This window comes from Pristiophorus japonicus, chromosome 23 (assembly GCF_044704955.1).
Source record: "Pristiophorus japonicus isolate sPriJap1 chromosome 23, sPriJap1.hap1, whole genome shotgun sequence".
Lineage (NCBI taxonomy): Eukaryota > Metazoa > Chordata > Chondrichthyes > Pristiophoridae > Pristiophorus > Pristiophorus japonicus.
This window is the reverse complement of record NC_091999.1, coordinates 60,416,551-60,439,221: the sequence shown is the minus strand read 5'-3', so window position 1 is coordinate 60,439,221 and position 22,671 is coordinate 60,416,551. Positions and strand designations below refer to the sequence as shown.

The 22,671-nt window shown below is 44.8% G+C and overlaps 1 protein-coding gene across 1 annotated transcript in view; it reads right to left on the bottom strand.

The window, feature by feature from the left end:
• The window catches only part of LOC139235566 (probable G-protein coupled receptor 139), a 131,606-nt gene extending 114,130 nt beyond the window's left edge, over positions 1-17,476 (bottom strand). The window contains exon 1 of the mRNA XM_070866615.1: positions 17,401-17,476. Within this exon, the coding sequence (XP_070722716.1) occupies positions 17,401-17,476 (76 nt within the window). The remainder of the gene's footprint in view (positions 1-17,400) is intronic.
• Between the last annotated feature and the right edge of the window lie 5,195 nt (positions 17,477-22,671).

Here is a 22,671-nt window from a genome sequence, read left to right as displayed (position 1 = left end):
CCAGAGTCAGCACCTTCAGGGGAGGGGAAACAGTGAGTTTGGAACTGAACCCAGCCAGAGTCAGTACCTTCAAGGGAGGGGAACCAGTGAGTGTAGAACTGAAACCAACCAGAGTAAGTACCTTCAGGGGAGGGGAACCAGTCTGTGTAGAACTGCACCCAGCCAGAGTCAGTACCTTCAGGGGAGGGGAACCAGTGTGTGTAGAACTGAACAAAGCCAGAGTCAATGCTTTCAGGGAGGAGGTACAGAGGTTTAGGGAGGGCGATCCAGAGCTTGGGGCCTCGGCAACAGAAGACAAGGCCACCAATGGTTGAGCGATTATAATCAGGGATGCTCAGGAGGAGCGCAGACATCTCTGGGGGATTGTGGAGCTGGAGGAGATTACAGAGATAGGGAGGGGCGAGGCTATGGAGGGATTTGTAAACCAGGATGAGAATTTTGAAAACGAAGCGTTGCTTAACCGGGAGCCAATGTAGGTCAGCGAGCACAGGAGGTGATGGGTGAACGAGACTTAGTACGAGTTAGGACACCGGCAGCCGAGTTTTGGATGAGGTGAAGATTACGTGGGGTAGAATATGGGAGGCCTGCCAGGAGTGTGTTCGAATAGTCAAGTCTCGAGGTAGCCGAGTAATGGATGAGGGTTTCAGCAGAGGGTGAGCTGAGGCAGTGGTGGAGATGGCCGATATTACACTGGTGGAAATAAGCGGTCTTGGTTTTCTGGGGATATGTGGTCGCAGCATTCTGGATAAGATCATCCGCCATTTTCATAGAATGAAAGCGCAGGAGACCATTCGGCCCATCGTGCCTGTGCTGGCTCTTTGGTAGAGCTATCCTGTTAGTTCCACTCCTCTGCTCTTTCCCCATAGCTCTGCAAATATTGCCCATTTAGTATTTATCCAATTCACTTTTGAAAGCCACTATTGAATCTGCTTCCACCACCCTATCAGGCAGTGCATTCCAGATTGCAACAACTCGCTGCTTATACAATGGTTCCTCATGTCGCCTCTGCTTCTTTTGCCAATCACCTGAACTCTGTGTCCTCTAGTTACCGACCCTTCTGCCACTGGAAAGTGTTTTTCCTTATTTAATCTATTAAAATCGTTCATGATTTTGAACACGCTATCAAATCTCCTCTTAACCTTTTCTGCTCCAAGGAGAATTACCGCAGCTTCTCCAGTATCTCCACATAACTGAAGTCCCTCCTCCTTCATACCATTCTAGTAAATAATTTCTGGTCCCTCTCTAAGGTGTAGATACCCATCTGCAAGTGTGGTGTTCAGAATTGAGCACAATGTGTCAGCTGAGGCCTAACCAGTGTTTATAAAGATTGAGCATAACTAAACATCAAATGCAGCTATTTGTGTGATGGGGTTTAGACGGGCAAGGTTTATCCAGTCAGTTGGATGTGAGCTGAAACATGTGCACTTGGAGCCGGGAGCCAGGGACACGCTGTGTAACCGGGCACAGACACTCTTCACAGCCCACACATCACTTGTTTCCCACTTGTCCCAGAATGATGTATTCAATGCAACAATTCATTTGATATGACTTTAAATAGTTTTGTTCATAAATTTAATTGTGCTTTTCTAATTTTATTTCTTAACTCAGATTCACGACCCCATTTGATTTCTTCCTCTGAGCCCCTCAACTTAATCTGGCAGCGTAATGTTGGCGAGTGGTGATTGATTGCCCTGGAAACCAACAGGAAGAGAGGTCAGAGGCCGGAGGGACCTGGGAGCAGCGTGTTCTGCAACCAATCACGGTGCTTGAGGGGTGGATCCTGAGTCGGCCTGTCAGGTGAGTCTGTGTGAATCCCTGTTAAACAATTTATCTTTTAAAGTTAAATCGAGATTTCTTTTGTCAGCAAAACAGTTTAACATTTGACAGTATTTTGTTTCCCTGGAGTTCCTATTGTGTGTTTCAGACACTTCAGTGCCAAGTGGACCAGGTGTTTTAAGGTCATTTATTTCCCTCATGTTGCTGTTAGTTAAAGATACAGAGATTGATTTCCCTTCATTTTGCATCTTTTGGAAGTAAACAAAAATCCTTTCTGTTAGCAGCGAGTCACATTCTGCACTGGGGGACCCGGCTGGTGGCTTCAGGCTTTAAAATTCTCATCCTCTTGTTCAAAACCCTCCAAGGCCTCGCCCCTCCCTATCTCTGTAACCTCCTTCAGCCCGCGAATCCTCTTAATAAGGAGAAACAATTTTCAGTGTCAGAAAGTTCAGTAACCAGAGGCACAGATTTAATGTGATTGGCAAATGAACCAGATGCTACATGAGGGGACTAATGAAGCAGCGAGATGTTCTGGCCTGGAACGCGCACTGCCTGTTAGGGTGTTGGAAGCAGGTTCACTTGTAACTGTCGGTAGAGATAAACATGAGTTGAACCAATTTTCAGCGTTATGGGGCAAGAGTAGGACAGGAGTCCCCTGAGTGCATCTCGCTCGCTAACCGGTTTTCAGTTCTGGATACTGATGAGGGCAATGGTTTCTCTGGGGAGTGCAGCCAGAGCCATGTCCACGAAACCGTGGCTGGCTCAGCTGCACAGGGTAGGGAAGAAGTCGAGTGGAAGAGCAATAATGGTGATGGATTTAATAGTTAGGGGAACAAACAAGTACTTCTGCAGGCACAGACATGATTCCAGGATGGTATGTTGCCTCCCTGGTGCCAGGGTCAAGGATGTCACTGAGCGGCTGCAGGACATTGTTGAGGGAGGAGGATGAACATCCAGAGGTTGTGGTCCATATCGGGACCAATGACATCGGTAGAAAGAGGGATGAGATCCTGCAGGCAGGTTTTAGGGAGCTAGGAAAGAGATTAAAAAACAGGACCTCAAAGGTAGTAATGTCCGGATCACTCCCGGTGCCCCGTGCTGGTGAGTACAGAAATAAGAGAATAGAGCAGATGAATGCATGGCTGGAGTTTGGTGCAGGAGGGAGGGCTTTAGATTCCTGAGGCATTGAGAGCGTTTCTGAGAGAGGTGGGACCAGTACAAGCCGGACAGGTTGCACCTCAATAGGACTGGACAATACCCTCACTGCGGGTTTTGCTCGTTTTTGGAAGGCAGAGGAAACAAAGGCTAGAAAATAGACAATAAGGGAGTTTGGTCGCACTAAATGCCAGTGCCAGTGTGTTTCAATGAGATCACCTCTCATTCGTCTAAACTCCAGAGAGTATAGGCCCATTCTACACAAACTCTCATCATAAGACATCCCTCTCATCACAGGAATCAATCTAGAAATACTTCAGTGCCAATGCAAGGATTTTATGGATTAAGGCACATAAGCTGAGGGCACAGACAGACATGCGGTGGTATGATATTGTAACTATTCGTGAAACACGGCTAAAAGAACTGGAGGAATGGCAGCTCACCATTCCTGGTTACAGGGTTTTAAGAGGAGATAGAGACGGGGATAAAAAAAGGCGGGCGCATCGCACTGTTGATTAATGAAACAATTCCAGTTGTGGAGAGGGATGATATGATCGAAGGATCATCAAATGAAGCCAAATGGGAGAAATGAAGAACAGAAAAAGGGGAATCACACTGCTGGGGATGTACTATAGACCCCCAAACAGTCAGAGGGAGATCGAAGAGCAAATATGTAGGCACATTTCTGATACCTGCAAAAATAATAGGGCAATAATAGTCGGTGATTTCAATGACCCAAACATTAACTGGGATAGAATTAGTATGAAAGATATAGAAGGAGCAGAATTCTTAAAATGCAATCAGGAGAACTTTTTTAGCCATTACGTAGCAAGCCCAACAAGAGAGGAGGTGGTTCTGGACTTAGGTTTAATGAATGAAGCTTGGGCAGGTGGAAGGGTTATCAGTGTGAAAGCATTTTGGTGCTGGTGATCATAATTCAGTTAGATTTTGGGTCGTTATGGAAAAGGACAGAGATGGACCAGGACTAAAAGTTCTCAATTCGGGTAAAGCTAATGTTACTAAGCAGAGATGTGATTTAACCAAAGTGGACTGGAAACAGCTACTTGAAGGTAAATTAGTGTCAGAGCAGTGGGAGGCATTCTAGGAGGAGATAGCGATGGGTTCAGAGCAAGTATGTTCCCTTAAGATAAAGGGTGGGACGAATAAATCGAGAGCCCCTTAGATGTCATTATTAGAATATCAGAGATAGGAGCAGGAGTAGGTCATACGGCCCCTCGGGCCTGCTCCGCCATTCAATAAGATCATCGCCCTCAACTCCACTTTCCCACCTGATCTACATATCCCTTGATTCCCCGAGAGTCCAAAAATCTATCTATCTCAGCCTTGAATAGACTGAGCATCCACATCCCTCTGGGGCAGAGAGTTCCAAAGATTCACAACCCTCTGAGTGAATAAATTTCTCACCTCTGTCTTAAATGGCCTCCCCCTTATCTTGAGCCCCGAGTTCTAGTCACTCCAGCCCGGGGGAATCGAGCTTTCTGCATCCACCCAGTCAATACCCTTCAGAATATTGTATGTTTCAATGAGATCCCCTCTCATTCTTCTAAACTCAAGAGAGGAAAGGTCCATTCTACACAATCTCTCATCGTAAGACAGCTCTCTCACACCAGGAATCAATCTTGTGAACCTCCGTTGCACCATCTCCAAGGCAAGTATATATTTCCTTAGATAAGGAGACCGAAACTGCCCAGTACTCCAGGTGTGGTCTAACCAAGGCCCTGTACAATTGTTGCAATAGATCCTGACTCTTATACTCCACCCTTCCTTCTTGCTGTACCTGCATGCTCGCTTTCTGTGTTTCTTGCACAAGGACACCCAAATCTCTCTCAACACCAACATTTAAAGTTTCTCACCATTTAAAAGATATTCTGTTTTTCTATTCTTCCTACAAAAGTGAATAACCTCACATTTTCCAACATTATACTCAATCTGCCACCTCATTGCACATTCACATCGTTTATCTATATATCTTTGCACTCTTGTGTTCTGCTCACAGCTTACTGTCTCACCTAGCTTTGTATCGTCAGCAAATATTACACTCGGTCCCTTTATCTAGGTCATTAATATAGATTGTAAATAGCTGAGGCCCCAGCACTGATCCTTGCTGCACCCAACCAGTTACAGCCTGCCGGAAGCCCCGCCACTCACACACTCCAATTGGTTGGAGGATCAACCTCACATTCGGTCCTCCAGCCTCGCCCCGCTCGTGCTATTGGTGGGGAGCTGCCGTCAATCAGCCGGGCAGTGTGAGCTGAGCATGTGCAGGCGGCGGTGGCAGACGCTGACGCAGGAGGTGAGCGAGCTCCAGCGAGCGGGTTAAAGAAACGGTGGGGACAACAACACCTAGTGCAGCCCCGGACCAGATATAAACCGGGGAACATTCTCCCCACACCGGGGGGGGGGATATAAACCGGGGAACATTCTCCCCACACCGGGGGATATAAACCGGGGAACATTCTCCCCACACCGGGGGGGGGGATATAAACCGGGGAAAATTCTCCCCACACCGGGGGATATAAACCGGGGAACATTCTCCCCACACCGGGGGATATAAACCGGGGAACATTCTCCCCACACCGGGGGGGGGGGGATATAAACTGGGGAACATTCTCCCCACACCGGGCGGGGGGATAGAAACCGGGGAACATTCTCCCCACACCGGGGGGAGGGATATAAACCGGGGAACATTCTCCTCACACCGGGGGAGGATATAAACCGGGGAACATTCTCCCCCTGCCTGCCGGGTCCTGGGTCTGCTCCAGCCCGAAGGAGCGGTCAGTGCATGCGCTGTGCCTGCGTCAAACTCTCAGGGGGCGTCTGTAAATCAACGAGAAATAGTAATGGACCAGTAAGCGTCTGTAAATGAAGGAGCGATGGTGACTGAGCAGGGAACGCCTGTAAAGAATTCTAGAATCACAGAATATTGCAGCACAGAAGGGGGCCATTCGGCTCATCGAGTCTGCGCTGATACTTTTGGGGAGCAATCCGATTATCCCGCTTCCCCCGCTCTTTCCCCAAATCCCTGCAATATCATTCTGCTTCAAGTGTTTGTCCAATTCACTTTTGAAGGCTACTATTGACTCTGTCTCCACCGCTCCGTCAGGCAGTGCATTCCAAATCCTAACCACTCCTTGTGTGAAAATGCTTTTCCTCATGTGACCTCTGTTTTTGCCAATCGCCTCAAATCTGTGCCCTCTGGTTATCAGTGTTAGAAACAGTTTCTCTATTTATTCTATTTCATCTTCATGATTTTTAACACGTCTATCAAATCTTGTCTTGGCCTTCTCTGCTCCAAGGAGAACAATCCCAGCTTCTCCAGTCTCCACATAAATGAAGTTCCTCATCCTTGGCACCATTTCAGTAAATCTCTTCTGTCCCCTCTCCAAAGCCTGTGTGTCCTTCCTGAAGTGTGCCCAGAATTGGACCCAATCCTCCAGCTGGGGTCGAGCTAGTGTTTTATACAGCTTTAGCATAACTTCCCGGCTTTAGTCCTCTGTGCCTCGATTTAGAAAGCCCAGGATCCTTTACGCTTTATTAACAGCTTTGTTAACCTGTCCTGCCACCTTCAAAGATTTATTAAACTCTTCAAATATTTCAAAAAATAAAGCAGAAATGGAGAGTGGTCAGGGAGCGTCTGTAAAGGAAGGAGAAATGACGACTGGGCACGAAGCTCAATTTTAAAATTCTCATCCTTGTTTTCAAATCCCTCCGTGGCCTCGCCTCCCCCTATCTCTGTAACCACCTCCAGCCCTACAACCCTCCAGGATCGCTGGCCTCCCTCGCATTCCTGGTTTTAATCACACCACCATTGGTGGCCATGCCTTCAACTGCCTAGGCTCTAAGCTCCAGAATGCTCTCCCTCCTCCTTTAAGATCCAAACAACATAAGAAGTAGGAGCAGGAGTAGTCCATTTAGCCCCTCGAGCCTGCTCCGCCATTCAATAAGATCATGGCTCATCTGATCATGGACTCAGCTCCACTTCCCTGCCCGCTCCCCATAACCCTTTACACTCTTACCGTTCAAAAATCTGTCAATCTCCACCTTAAATATATTCAATGACCCAGCCTCTGCAGCTCTCTGGGGCAGAGAATTCCACAGATTTACAACCCTCTGAGAGAAGAAATGTCTCCTCATCTCAGTTCTAAATGAGCGGTCCCTTATTCTAAGACTATGTCCTCTAGTTTTAGCTTCCCCTATGAGTGGATGCAAATATCCTCTCTGCATCCACCTTATCGAGCCCCCTCATTATCTTTTATGTTTCAATAAGATCACCTCTCATTCTTCTGAATACCAATGAGTGTAGGACCAACCTATTCAATCTATCTTCATAAGACAACCCCCTCATATCCGGAATCAACCGAGTGAACCTTCTCTGACAGCCTCCAATGCAATATATCCCTCCTTAAATAAGGATACTAAAACTGTATGCAGTACCCCAGGTGTGGCCTCACCAATACCCTATCCATTTGTAGCAGGACTTCTCTACTTTTATACTCAAAACCTCTTGTAATAAAGGCCAGCATTCCATTTGCTTTCCTGATTACTTGCTGTACCCACAAAGTAACTTTTTGTGTTTCATGCACAAGGAACCCCAGGACTCTCTGTACTGCAGCACTTTGCAATTGTTCTCCACTTAAATTATAATTTGCTTTTCTATTATTTCTGCCAAAGTGGATAATCTCACAGTTTTCCACATTATACTCCATCTGCCAACTTTTTGCCCACTCACTGAGCCTTTGCAGATTTTTTGTGTCCTCCTCACAATTTGCTTTCCCTCCCATCTTTGTATCATCAGCAAACTTGGCTACATTACAATCTGTCCATTCATCCAAGTCATTAATATAAATTGTAAATAGTTGAGGACCCAGCACCGATCCCTGCGGCACCACACTTATCATTGTTTGTCAACTGGAAAATTACCCATTTATCCCGACTCTTTGTTTTCTGTTAGTTCGCCAATCCTCTATCCATGCTAATATATTACCCCCAACCCAGTGAGCTTTTATCTTGTGCAGTAACCTCTTATGTGGCACCTTATCGAATGCCTTTTTGAAATCCAAATACACCACATCCACTGGTTGCCCCTTATCCACCCTGCTCATTACATCCTCAAAGTACTCCAGTGAATTTGTCAAACCTGATTTCCCTTTCATAAAAACATGCTGACTCTGCTTGATTGAATCATGCTTTTCCAAATGTCCCATTACTGCTTCCTTAATAATGGACTCCAGCATTTTCCCAACGACAGATGTTCGGCGAAATGGTCTTTCGATTCCTGCTTTTTGTCTGCCTCCTTTTTTAAATAGGGGCGTTACATTTGCGGCGTTCCAATCTGCTGGGACAGCACCAGAATCCAGGGAATGTTGGTGGATTACAACCAATGCATCCACTATCTCTGCAGCCATTTCTCTTAAGACCCTGGGATGCATGCCATCAGCTCCAGGGGACTTGTCCGCCTTTAGTCCGATTATTTTACCTCGTACCACTTCATTACTGATAATAATTATATTAAGTTCCTCCCTACCTATAGCCCCTTGATTATCCACTATTGGGATGTTTTTAGTGTCTTCTACCGTGAAGACCGATATAAAATATTTGTTCAATGTCTCTGCCATTTCCCTGTTCTCCATTATTAATTCCCCAGTCTCATCCTCCAGGGGACCAACATTTACTTGAGCCACTCTTTTCCTTTTTAACCCTCAGTAAAATGTGCCTCTTTGACCCTCGGGGGCAAATTCTATCTGATAATGCTCCTGTGAAGCACCAGGGGCTATTTTACAGTGTTATTTCAAGGCTGAGATAGATACAATTTTCATGTTTCGGGGAATCAAGGGATATGGAGATCGGGCGGGAAAGTGGAGTTGAGGTTGATGATCAGCCATGATATTGAATGGTGGAGCAGACTCGACGGGCCGTATGGCCTACTCCTGCTCATAACTCTTATGTACTTAAAGGCGGTATATAAATGAAAGTTGTTGTTGTCTATAAAGGAAGGAGAAATGGTGATGGGTCAGGGCGAGCATTTGATCAGACGTGGGAGATATGGCAGATGAACAGCTTATAGGGAGCGATAGAGAGAGGGAAAGGAGAGAGAGAGAGAGACCATGTACACAAGAAATGAACTGTAAAGTTGGGTGGGGAAGAGGAAGTGGGGAAGTGACAGCAGACAAAAGGAGGGACAATCGGAGAAGGGAGAGTAATAAAAGATATATAGAAAATAAAAAGACTTGCATTTATTTCGCACCTTTCATCACCACCAGATGCCCCAAAGCGCTTTACAGTCAATTAAGTTATTTTTGAAGTGTAGCCACTATCGTAATATAGGAAACACAGCAACCAATTTACAATGTGATAATGACCAGATAATCTGCTTCACTGATGTTAAGGGAAAATATTTGCCAGTACATCGAGATAACTCCCCTGTTCTGCCTGAAATAGTGCAATGGGACCTTTTACATCAACCTGAGGGAACAGACGGGGCCTCGGTTTAACATTTTATCCAAAAGACAGCACCTCCGACAGTACAGCAGTCCCTCAGCACTGCACTGGAGCATCAGCCGAGATTTTTGTGTTCATGTCTCTGGAGTACAACGTGAACCCACAACCTTGTGACCCAGAGGCAAGTGTGTTACCCACTGAGTCACAGCTGACACAAATACTGACATAGTTAGAGCAGGTTACCTCAGTTGGAGATGTGAGATGATGCATTTATCAATGCTTAGATATTTTGTCGATTACTCAAAATCATCTCACGAACAACCTGTACAGTTGTAGCAAGACTTCTCTACTTTTATACTCCATTCCCCTTGCAATAAAGGCCAACATTGCATGTGCCTTCCTGATTACTTGCTGTACCCGCATGCTAACTTTTTGTGTTTCATGCACAAGGACCCCCAGATACCTCTGTACCGCAGCATTTTGTAGTCTCCATTTAAATAATAATTTGCCTTTTTATTCTTCCAACCAAAGTGCATAACCTCACGTTTTACCACATTATACTCCATCTGCCTAATTTTTGCCCACTTACTGAGCCTGTCTATAAACCTTTGCAGATTATTTGTGTCCTCCTCACAACTTGCTTTCCCACCTATCTTTGTATCAGCAGCATATTTGGCTGCAGTGCACTCCGTCCCTTTATCCAAGTCATTAATATAGATTGTAAATAGTTGAGGCCCCAGCATTGATCCCTGTGGCACCCCACTAGTTACAGTTTGCCAACCTGAAAATGACCCATTCATCTGTTTTTTTTCTCAGTTCGCCAATCCTACATCTATGCTAATATATTATCCCCAACCCTGTGAGCTGTTATATTGTGCAGTAACCTTTTATCTGGCACCTTATCTAATGCCTTCTGGAAATGCAAATACACAACTGCTACTGGTTGCTCTTCATCCACCCTGCTCGTTACATCCTCAAAGAACTCCAGCAAATTTGTCAAACGTGATTTCCCTTTCATATAACCATGCCATCTCTGCTTGACTATTATGATTTTCTAAATGTCCTCCTACTATTTCCTTAATAATGGACTCCAGCATTTTCCCAATGATAGATGTGAGGCTAACTGCTCTATAGTTTCCTGCTTTCTGTCTCCCTCCCTCCATCATTGAATAGGGGTGTTGCATTTGAGGTTTTACAATCCAATGGGACCTTGCCAGAATCCAGGGAATTTTGGTAGATTACAAACAATCCATCCACTTTCTCTGCAGCCACTTCTTTTAAGACCCCAGGATGCAGGCCATCAGGTCCAGGGGACGTCCACCTTTTGTCCCAATAGTTTGTCCAGTACTTTTTCTCTAGTGATAGTGATTGTTTTAAGTTCCTCGCTCCCTGTGACCCCTTGATTATCTATTATTATTGGGATGCTTTTTGTGTCTTCCACCGTGAAGACCACACAAAATATTTGTTTAAAGTCTCTGCCATTTCCCTGTTTCTCATTATTAATTTCCCGTCTCATCCTCGAAGGGACCAACGTTTATTTTAGCTATCTCTTCCTTTTTATATATCTGTAGAAGCTCTGACTGTATTTATATTTCTTGCCAGTTTACTCTCAATTTACCTTCTCCCTCTTTATTATTTTTATTAAGTCAATACTTAAAACCACACAGCAGAAGGAAAGAATGTTCCATAGAAACTAGAATTGTCTCTTCTGAATTTCGATCCTGTACTTAGTGATGACTTTTGTAAACTCCTTTTGCATGGTGTTAGAAGGGGAGGATTTGAAGAAGGGAAACTCAAACTAAACGTCACGTCGTGATCAGATAGAGTCATTCCATTCTTCAGGACTTGAATATCATCGGCCTTTGAATGTGGAAGGAGAAATGTTTTTTTGTTTTGTCTGTGGGGAAAGATTACAAACATCAGTGTGACTGAAAAAGCACTGAGACACACACCCGAGTGAGAGTGTATCAGTGCACTGATTGTGGAAAGAGCTTTAACCAGTTACACATCCTGAAAATCGATCGTACCATTCACATCAGGGAGAAACTGTAAACGTGTTGTGTGTGGAAGAGGCTTCAACTGATCATCCAACCTGGAGAGACGGAAGCACACCCGCACCACGGAGAAACCGTGGAAATGTGGAGACTGTGGGAAGGGATTCAGCTGCCCGTCTGCGCTGCAAATTCATCAACACATTCACACTGGGGAGAAGCCGTTCACCTGCCCCGTGTGTGGGAAGGGATTCACTCAGTCATCCAGCCTGGTGATACACCAGCGATTTCACACTGGGGAGAGGCCGTTTACCTGCTCTGAGTGTGGGAAGCGATTCACTGTGTCATCCGACCTGCTGATACACCAGCGAGTTCACACCGGGGAGAGGCCATTCATCTGCTCTGAGTGTGGGAAGGGATTCAGTGTGTCATCCCGCCTGCTGGCACACCAGCAGGTTCACACCGGCGAGAGGCCGTTCACCTGCTCTGAGTGTGGGAAGCGATTCACTCGGTCATCAAACCTGCTGACACACCAGCAAGTTCACAAGTGACTGCAGGGGTTAGATTCTGCTATCATTGCAGCGGTTAATCACATCCCGACTGAATCGTGTCCATTCCGACAGTTGAAGTTTATTTCTGATGATAATAAGCCCTATAACTGGGCTGGAATATAATATTTTGATATTTCAATAACAGAGTGTGTCGATATTTAATGTTCCAAGATAAGAGGAGACTAATTGATGTCCTGTTACTGATTGCACCATTTTGGGGCATTTTCTCCTTTCTAACTCTGGATTATTTCAGTTCTCATACATTCGGTTACTCTCGTGGACAAATGCCAGTTCCCCTTACCTTTCAGAGTGCCTCTCCTAGCCTTGGTATTGTGGGAAGGTGTCGGTAACATGCCTGGGAGCCCTGAACACAAAACCCAGTCTGTGAATCACTTTCAGATACTGGACTTAGCGTGTGTCCCACAGCATATCTCTCACCTTCGATTTGTGAATGGAGCATCACGCCTGCAAACCTGGGTTCAATTTAAATTTGAATCCACTCAGGAAATGTATTTAATAAAATACAGATCACATCAAATAATTGCCAACGGTTTCGAGTCAACAAGATGAACAAGTAAATACATCCCGGCCCAATATTCCAGCTCTACATTCACAGGAGAAAGTCTGTTATCAAACTCCTCGAGTAGAAAGAATCGAGAACAATGCTACCTCTAAGAATATCTAGCATCTGTTGTCAATATCTTTCAAATCCCGACTGATACAAGCTGGCGTTTTCTTTTCAGTTGAAGTGAATGGAAGATGAGAGGGGTGTTGGCATCGGGAACCCGGTTAATTCAGCTTCAGCTTCATGTTTCGTTCATTCCATATCGGGGAAAATGTGGTTGTTATCATTCGAGAGAGATTTCACTGAGCAGCAGTTTGTATTTGCAACCAACTGGCCGTGGATATTTTCATCATAGAATGTGTAGATTCGAAATATTATGTTAGAATAAGAAGAGTTCAAAGACTAGTGATTTGTGCTTGCCACATGAAGACCAGTGTTTTATGTGCTTCCAACATTATTGATGCATGTTGAAGAAAATGCAGACTTGTGTCTCTGGACTATGCCGTAGCCAAAGACGACCATATTAGGCAATGCCAGTTCCAGTTGAATAAGAGGTTGATGGCATAGCAAAAGATCCAGCAGTTAAAACAAAATTATCTCCAGTTATCTGCAGACATCGAATGTCGCAGCATGCTGACAAAGTTGGACTTAAGAATTTAAAGTATTGAGTTAAATTATTGGGATTGATATTGAATTGAATTGTTATAGAATGGAAAAGTGGTGAAGTTATGCTAAACTTGTATCGAACCTTGGTTAGACTTTGTGTGTGCAATTCTGGTCACCATATTATAAAAAGGATATGGAGGCACTGGAGAGGGTGCAGAGATGATTTACAAGGATGATACCAGAAAGCTTCGGGTGTTAATGGGTACTGTCGGTGAGCTTTGTGTTCGGGTCCAGGAAGTTTGAAGGTGGTGCCTCTGCTAATCCAAAATCTTGCTTGTATTATGATCACAGAGTCGGATATAATTGGCACTCGCTACCCCACAAGTCATTAATACAAATTGTAAATAGCTGGGGTCCTACAGTGAGATGTGATCTTCTCGAAATATATAAGACAATGCGGGTGCTCGACAAGATGGATGCAGAGAGAATATTTCCACTCATTGGGGTACAAAACTAAGCGGCATAGTCTCAGAATAAGGGACCGGTCATTAAAAACTGAGATGAGGTTGAAAATCTGTGGAATTATCTGCCCCAAAGAGCTGTGAGGGCTGGGTTAATGAATGTATTTAAGGTGGAGATTGGCAGATCTTTGAGCGATAAGGGAATACAGGGTTTTGGTGAGCGGGAAATGAGCGGAGCTGAGTCCATGATCAGATCATCCATGATGGTATTAAATGGCGGAGCAGGGTCGGGGGCCAAAGGACCTACTTCTGCTCCTATTTCTTATGTTCTCATGTTTTTATAAATACGCTGCTCCTTTGATTTCTCAATTCCATTGATTCAGTGGGAGCGGTGCCCCGAGCACTGATACGTTCAACCTTTCCCGGTTTGAGTGGAAACATTCATTGCAATATATATTTGAACTGGAAACACTCATTTTAAATTAAAATATCTCTTTAATATCGATTAAAACAGCTTTGCATCCTATCTGTGACAAATGTAGCAAGTGTTTTACATTTACACACCTTAAGTAAAGAGCACGTGTCGGAAAATTAGCTGCAATTTTTCACGTAGCAGCTGGTAAATTGTTTTGCTGATGTTGGCTGGTGTGGCAATACTGCTGAGGACACCGAGAGCACCATGTTGTTCTTGAAATAGCCCTATGTTTGACCGACCATGAATGTGAAGAGAAGGTCGAAGCAATCTCTGATTAAGCACTACCTTGGAAAGAGGACGACTCCGACAATGTAGCGCTCCACCAGTGGTGAACTGCAGTGAAGGAGGATGCTCTGATAATGCAGCGCTCCACGAGTAGTGAACTGCAGTGAAGGAGGGCGCCTCTGACAGTACAGCGCTCCACCAGTCGTGAACTGGAGTGAAGGAGGGTGCCTCTGATAATGCAGCGCTCCACGAGTAGTGAACTGTAGTCAAGGAGGGTGCCTCAGACAGTACAGCGCTCCACCAGTAGTGACCTGAGTGAAGGAGGGTGCCTCTGACAGGGCAGCGCTCCACCAGTAGTGAACTGCAGTGAAGGAGGGCGCCTCAGACAATGCAACGCTCCACCAGTAGCGGGCTGGAGTGAAGGAGGGCGCCTCTGATCGTGCAGTACTCCACCAGTAGATAACTGAACTAAAACAAGATGGTGCTCCATCAACATGAACTGCGCTCATATAATGCCACAGAAAAATATACTGGTCGCGGTTAAGGGAACCATCGCCATGATGATTGGACTGTGTGTATTACATTAGTTCAATTGGTGGAGCGATGCTGCCCTCTAATATTGCAGACATTGCAGTGATTACATTTGAAGATCAAGGTTGGATTCTCTGGGGCAGAGAATGCCACAGATTTGCAACCCTCTGATCGAAGAAATTCCTTCTCATCTGACTTCCAAATGGGCGATCACTTATTCTGAAAGTATGCCCCACGAGGTGAAACATCCTCTCTGCATTTACCTCGTCGAGGCAGCTCAAAATTGTATACGTTTCATTAAGATGACCTCTCATTCCTCTAAACTCCAATGAGTAAATGCCCAACCTGTTCAATCTTTCTTCATAAGTCAACCCCTTCATCTCAGGAATCAAAAGAGTGAACCTTCTCTGAACTGCCACCAACGCAAAATATGCTTAATTAAATAAGCACAATAAAACTGGACACAGTCCTCGAGGTGTGGCTTCACAGTAACCTGTGCAGTTGTATACTTACCTTTTGTGTTTCATGCACAAGGACCCCAGGTCCCGCTCTACTGCAGAATTTTGTAACTTCTCCCCATTTAAATAATAATTTGATTTTTATTTTTCCTGCCAAAGTTGATAGCCTCACATTTACCCACGTTATACTTCATTCAACAAATGCTTGCCTACGCAGTTAGCCTGTCTATGTCCCTTTGCAGATATTTTGTATCCTCATCACAACTTGCTTTTCCAAACATCTTTGTATCATCAGCAAACTTGGCTACATTACACTCAGTCCCTTCATCCACGTCAATAATGTAAATTGTAAATATTTGAGTCCCAACACCCCACTGGGTACCGTTTGCCAACCGGATTATACATTGCCCCCAGCCCCTTATGCAGTAACCTTATCGAATGTCTTCTGGAAATTCAAATACATGACATCCACTGGTTCCCCCTTATCCACCCTTCTGCCCTGCGTGTTGCACCCTCAAAGAGCTCCAGCATATTTGTCAAATGTGATTTCCCTTTCATGAAACCATGCTGACTCTGCATGACCATATTATGCTTTTCTAAATGTCCTGCTCGTGCTTCCTTAATCATGGACTCCAGCATTTTCCCAACGACAGATGTTAGACTAAATTGTCTATAGTTTCCTGCTTTCTGTCTACCTCCTTTTTAAAATAGGGGCGTTATATTTGCAGTTTTCCAATCCATTGGAACCTCTCCACATTCCAGGGAAATAACGCAGATTACCACCAATACATCCACTATCTCTGCAGCCACTTATTTTAAGACCCTAGGATGCAAGCCATCAGTTCCAGGTGACTTGTCCACCTTTAGTCCCATTATTTTACCACATACTTTTTACTTAGTGATAGTAATTGTTTTAAGTTCCTCCCTCCCCGGAGACCCCTGATTATCCATTATTGCGATGTTTTTATTGTCTTCTACCGTGAAGACCGATACAAAATATATATTTAAAATCTCCGCCATTTTCCTGTTTTCTATTATTAATTCCCCAGTCTCATCCTCGAAGGGACAACGTTTACTTTAGCTACTCTCTTAATTTTTATGTACCTGTAGAAGCTCTTACTATCTGATTTAAAATTTCTTGCTAGTTTACTCTCATACTCTATCTTCCCTTTCTTTATTCATTTTTTTAATCGTACTTTTTTGGATTTTTTTAAAATTCCCAATTCTCTCGCCTCCCACTAATCTTGGCCACTTTGTATGCCATTGTTTTCAATTTTATACCGTCCTTTACTTCATCAGTTAGACACGATGCTTCTCCCTTCTCTTAAAGTCTTTCCTTTTCACAGGAATACATTTTTCTTGAGAGTTATGAAATATCTCCTTAAATGTCTGCCACTGCTTATCAACCATCTTCCATTTTAATCTATTTTTCCAGTCCACTTTTTCCAATTCTGCCTTCATACCTTTCTAATCACCTTCATTTAACTTCAGGATATTGGTTTGATATCCAAATTGCTCACCCTCCAACTCAATTTGAAATTCAACCCTGCCATGATCTCTCTTTCCTCGAGGATCCCTTACTACGACATCATATATTAATCCTAACTCATTACACAGTACCAGATCCAGGATAGCTTGCAACCTGATTGGTTCTGCAACACACTCTTGAAGGAAAACACCCCGGATACACTCTATGAACATTTCTTCAAGGCTACCTTGGGCAATTTCATTTGTCCAGTCTATATTGTCATACCTTTCTTAAAAGCCTCCGTTATTATCGTGATTTATATTCCGTACAACAGTGTAACTACTTAGGGGGCCTATAGTCTACGCCCAACAGTGTTTTCTTCCCCTTATTATTTCTTATCTACAACCAAACTGATTGATTTTCTGATCCAATATCATTTCTCATTAATACACTGATCTCATCCTTTATTAACAGAGCTACCCCAACTACATTTATTTTCTGTCTACCCATCCGTATTGTCAAATACCCCTGACTTTTCCATTCCTAGCCTTGGTCAGCTTGCCATCACGTCTCTGCATTGGCTATCAGATCATGCCCATGTATTGTGCTGTCAACTCGTCAATCTTGTTACGAATGCTGCTTGCATTGAGATAAAGAGATTTAAATTTTGCCTTTTTACCATTTTTCCCTGGTTTGACTCCACTTTCTGGTACACATATCTTTATGCATTCTGTCCCTTCCTCTCTGGTTCTCATTTCGCCCACCGCTACCCTACTCTATTGCCTTTGCCTTTTTTAATGTCTGCTCACCTGACCCCTCCCCCAACTATCTAGGTTAAAGCCCTCTCTCCAGCCGAATTATTCAGGTCTCCAGGAGTGCAGCAGCTCAGAGTGAGAAACCTGAGATTTTGGTCAGTGGGAGAGTTTTAAGGAGTAATCTGTTTTAAAACATTTGGAGGCAACTGACAAGTGTTGATAGCTTCTAAGTAAGGTTAACCGTTAAATATTTAGGATTCTTTCAAACTTAAGCAGAGACAAACTAGCTAGATCTCCACAAGTTTGCGAAAAACTAGTTAGTTAAAACTAATTAAAACCGGTTATTTAAACAGTTGACCAGAGGTGACTCATCTGAGCCACAAGCAGCTTCAAAACCGAGGGCTGGGTGCAGGTAGGACGGAGTGCAATAGCTCAGAGTGGGAAACCTGAGAGTTTGGTAAGTGGGAGAGTTTGGTGAAGTTGGGGGTGGAGGTGTTTCTTTGCCTTGTTTTTCCTTACTTTTTTCTGCAGAGCAGCGGTGTACCTGAGCGGGAGTAGACTGAGGCCCGAGAGTGGGGATAAAAGCAGACTTGCTAATTCAAGGAATTTAAGACGGACAGTGTGATATCCTGGGCTTATTTCCATCACCTGGTTGGGACGGAGAGGAATTTTACGAGATTTATTCCACAATTGGCCTGGGTTTTTATCTGTTTTTTTGCCTCTCCCAGGAGATTGCACTGCTCCGGATGGGAAGAACTCTGCTGTGTGACATCACCGGTAAGGCAGGTAAGTGATTGGTAGAGATTGTGGGCTAATTTTTTCTTTTAAATTAACATATAGCGTGTAACTGCATTCTAAAAACTGACCTATATTTGTTTAACTAATTGAATAAAGAATATATGATAAATAATTTGATTAACATTAAACTAAATAATTAAATTAAATAATAGTGAAACAGGAGCTGCTGCAATATGTCGGAGCTTCTGGAAGTTTTGGTCCAGGGCGATTACATCTGCGGTAAGTGTCTGCGAATCGACAAACTTCGGCTCCGACTTGAGCTGGTGTCCGAGCTGCAGACATTGCGAGACATCAGGGCGGGAGCAAGTTACCTGGATTTTTTCCTCCAGGAGGCAGCTACACCGTGTAAATTAAATATTTTAGAATTGGCACGTAGTCAGGGACAGGAGGGTGTGACTGCGAATGAGGCAGGTACGGGGATCCAGGAGTTAGTACTGCAGGAGCCTCAGTCCCTGCACTTCTCGAATAGATTTGATGTTCTTGAAAACCTTGTGGACAAGTGTGCAGACTGCAGGGTGGAATAGCAGATTGAACAAGGCACGGTGCTGCATAATGCCGTTCAAGTGGGGGGAGCAAAGAGGAAGTTGGTTGTGGTAGGGAACATTATAGTTAGGGGGAGAGATAGGGTTCTCTGCAACCTAGAGCGTGGTTCCCGAAGGCTGTATGTCATACTCGTTGCCAGGATAAAAGACATCGCTTCCGGACTGGAGAAGAAGTTTTAGTGGGAGGGGGAGAGTCCATTTGTCATGTTACACGTCGGTACCAGTGACATAGGTAGGACTACGAAAGAGTTTCTGCTGAGAGAGTTTGAACAGCTAGGGACTAAATGGAAAAGCAGAACCACAAAGGTAATAATGTCTGCATTATTACCTGAGCCACGAGCAAATTGGCATAGGGTCAGTCGAATCAGGGAGATGACTACGTGGCTCAGAGGTTGGTGTCTTAGAAGTGGATTTAGATTCTTGGGGCACAGGCACTAATACTCGAGAAAGAGAGAGCTGTTACGTGGGGACAGACTAAACCTGAACTATGCTGGGACCACAATTCCAGCGAATCAAATAACTATGGAGGTGGATTGGGGTTTAAAATAAATAATGCGGGGGGAGGTTCACAATGAAGAGGAATCCAGAATGCTGGAGAAAAGAAAAGGAAGCAATGCAGGAAACTGACTTTGGTAATGATACACAGTTTATGTCAGGAAGGGATAGAGCATACAAACAAAAAAGTGCACTAGCAAATAGGGTCCAGGTAAGAAAAAATAGCGATAGAACAAATAGTGCAATAGTACAAAATAAAGCTAAGATTTCTAATAATGCTAAAAATACTAATCTAAAAGCACTGTATCTGAGAGCACGAAGCATCCGTAATAAGGAACATGAATTAGCAGCGCAAATAGATGTAAATGGATACGATATAGTTGCAATTACAGTACATGGTTGCAGCGTGATCAGTGTGAATTCGATAGGCAAGGATATTAGATATTTAGGAAGGACAGGCAAAATGGAAAAGGGAGTGGTGTGCGTTGTTAGTAAAGGATGAAATCCGATCAAGAGTGAGAAAGGATATTGGCTCAGAAAATCAAGATGTAGAGTCAGTCTAGGTGGAGCTAAGCAGCACCAAGGGGCAGAAAACATTGGTGGGAGTTATCTATAGGCCTCTAAACAACGGTGGTAATGTAGGGGACAGCATCAAACACGAAATTAGAGATGCATGTAACAAGGGTACTACGGTAATCGTAGGTGACTACAATCTGCATTTATACTGGCCAAACCAAATGAGCAATAATACCGTGGAAGATAAATTCCAAGAGTGTGTACGAGATATTTTTTTCGATCTGTATGTTGAGGAGCCTAAGCAGGAACAGGCTGTCCTAGATTGGGTATTGTGCAATGAGAAGGGATTAATTAAGTCTTGTTGACTTCTGCTTTACTCCACTTGACGAGACAGATATAAACGGATTTATTATAAGCCCTGAGCTAAAGGAGGAAAGATCGATGGGACAATGATGGACATTACCTGAGGAGGTTATGCGAAGGCCATCGGGCCACAAGGAAACCCGATACTCAAACTGAAAGAGAAACAAACTCGACTGAATTGGACGCCATTCAACAACATAGAAAATATCCTAGGCATGGCAGAAATTCGGCAGAATAGAGAAGACCCCAAGTGGAGGAAAGATAGAAGGAGAGGATACCCCAGGAGGGGCATAATTCGAACACCGAGAAAATGTTGGCTAGAAAGGACTGACACATGAACTATGCTGGACTGAATATACTGATTGTAGTGCAAGGGTACTCAACTTGCTAGTATTATCCTTTTAAATGCTGTAACCGACGTACGATGCAGACCCTAGCCTGTACCATATTTAAAACATTGAAGAAAGGGAAATCAGACTCTCCGGCAGAAAGGACTTACATAGTATAACCTTGATGGGAAAGCCAACAGATAGGTCCAGGAGCTCGGGAAGTGGCACTATCCAAGTGCAAGGACAACCCTGGAAGCTCACCCATGTGGAATTAATTGCGAAATTTCCTATCTTGGGCATATAGCCAAGGGCCATTAGGAGGAATTGTGAAGGATTAATAGTAAGGATGTAGATAGGGGGTCAGAATTATGCTGAAGGTTGTGAAATTATCAATTGCCTATGAATGCAACACTTGCTTATAGAGGTATAACACACTTAAACGCATTATATTATAGCTTAACCTTAGTAAGACTTAAACAGCCAAAGTCAGCAGTTTTGTATAAAGGTCCCTGCAAAGAGATAAAGAAACCAGGACAACCACACCAGGCGTCGGATCGACTGGGGTAGAGGGCAAAATGGAACAAAACAATGATGAGAGATGGGCAGTTGCATGTACCACTCAGAGCCCGTCTGATAAGAGTCAACAAATCAATGTAACTTCGCTGATAGCAATAGACTTGTCGATGATTTTGCAGTAGGATTGCTCTTCTCCAACACCTGTATAAGTTATGCTTGAAAACGCGCTATTTCAGAGGTTCCAAGATTGAACCTTCCCGTGCATTGCTCGTAATAAAACCGATAAACCTGAGATTTAGTGTGTTTACTTCCTTGGTCGTTATACAGTGGGAAGCTGGGTGAAGTGTCGATTAACTACATCAGTTAGTCCACCTTGAAGGCGAGACGCCTCCTTTCAGCCCAACACCTCGCCCCCTCACCCCTCCCCTCTCCTCTCCGCTCTCCTCACGTCTCTCCTATGCTCATCTCCTCTCCTCTCTCCTACCTTCTCCCCTACTCTACTCTATTCTCCTCTCCTATCCTCGCCACTACCCTCTCCTCTCCTCTCCCGAGCCCTCTCCTCTAATCCCCTCCCCACTTCACTCCGCTTTCCTCTCCTCTCCTCTCATCACATTAACTCGCAGTTCCTCTACTCTTCCCTGCTCTGCTTTCTTCTCCGCTCTCCTCCCCTACACTCTTGTCCCCTCCCTGCTCATCTCTACCCTCCTCTCTCCCCTCGTCCCTCTTTTCCTCCCTTCTCCACTACTCTCCTCCTCTCGCCTCCCCTCTCCTCCACACTCCTCTCCTCTCCTCTCTCCTCTGCTCACCTCCTTTTCCTTTCATCTTCTCTCCTCCTCTCCCCTCTCCTCCCCTATCCTCGCCACTCAGCTCCTCCCTTCTCCCATATCCTCCCCTCTCCTCTCCACTTCTCTCCTCACCTGCCTTCCCGTTCTCTCCAATCTCCTCTCCCCTCTCCGCAACTCTCCCCCCCTTTCAGCTGTTCTCCTCAACTCTCTTGTGTCCTCATATTCTCCCCTATCGCCTACCTTTTCCATGCATCTACTCCATTCTCCCCTCTCCCCTACCCCCTTCTCCTCCCCTTTCCCCTCCTCCATTTCCCTCTCATCTCCTCTCCTCTGCTCTCTCTTCTCCTCTCCTCCTCTATCCTCACCTATCCTCTCCTCTCCCCTGTTTTCAAATCGCTTCGATCTCCACTCTCCTCTCTACTCTCCATCCTCTCCACTCCAATCATCTCTACTCCGCTCCCCTAATTCTCCCCTCCTCTCTTCTCATCTCCCCTCTCCTCCTCACCTCTTCTCCCCTTTCATTTTAACTCCTCTCCTCAACTTGTGTCCTCTAATGTTCTCCCCTCTCCTCTCCTTCCCGCTCCTCTCCTTCCCTCTGCTCTCCTGTACCCTCTCCACTCCTCTCTTATCCACTCCTCTCCTCCCCCTCCTACCCTCTCCTCACCTCTGCTCTCCTTTCTTCTACCCTCTTTTCACCTCCTCCTCTCATTCACTGTCTTCTCCCTCCTCTCCTCTCCCCTAACTTCACCACCCCTCTTTTCCTTTCACCTCTACTCACCTCTCCGCTACCCTCTCCTCTCCTGCCCTCTCTTCTACTCTCCTCTCCACTTCTCCTCTCTTCTACCCTCTCC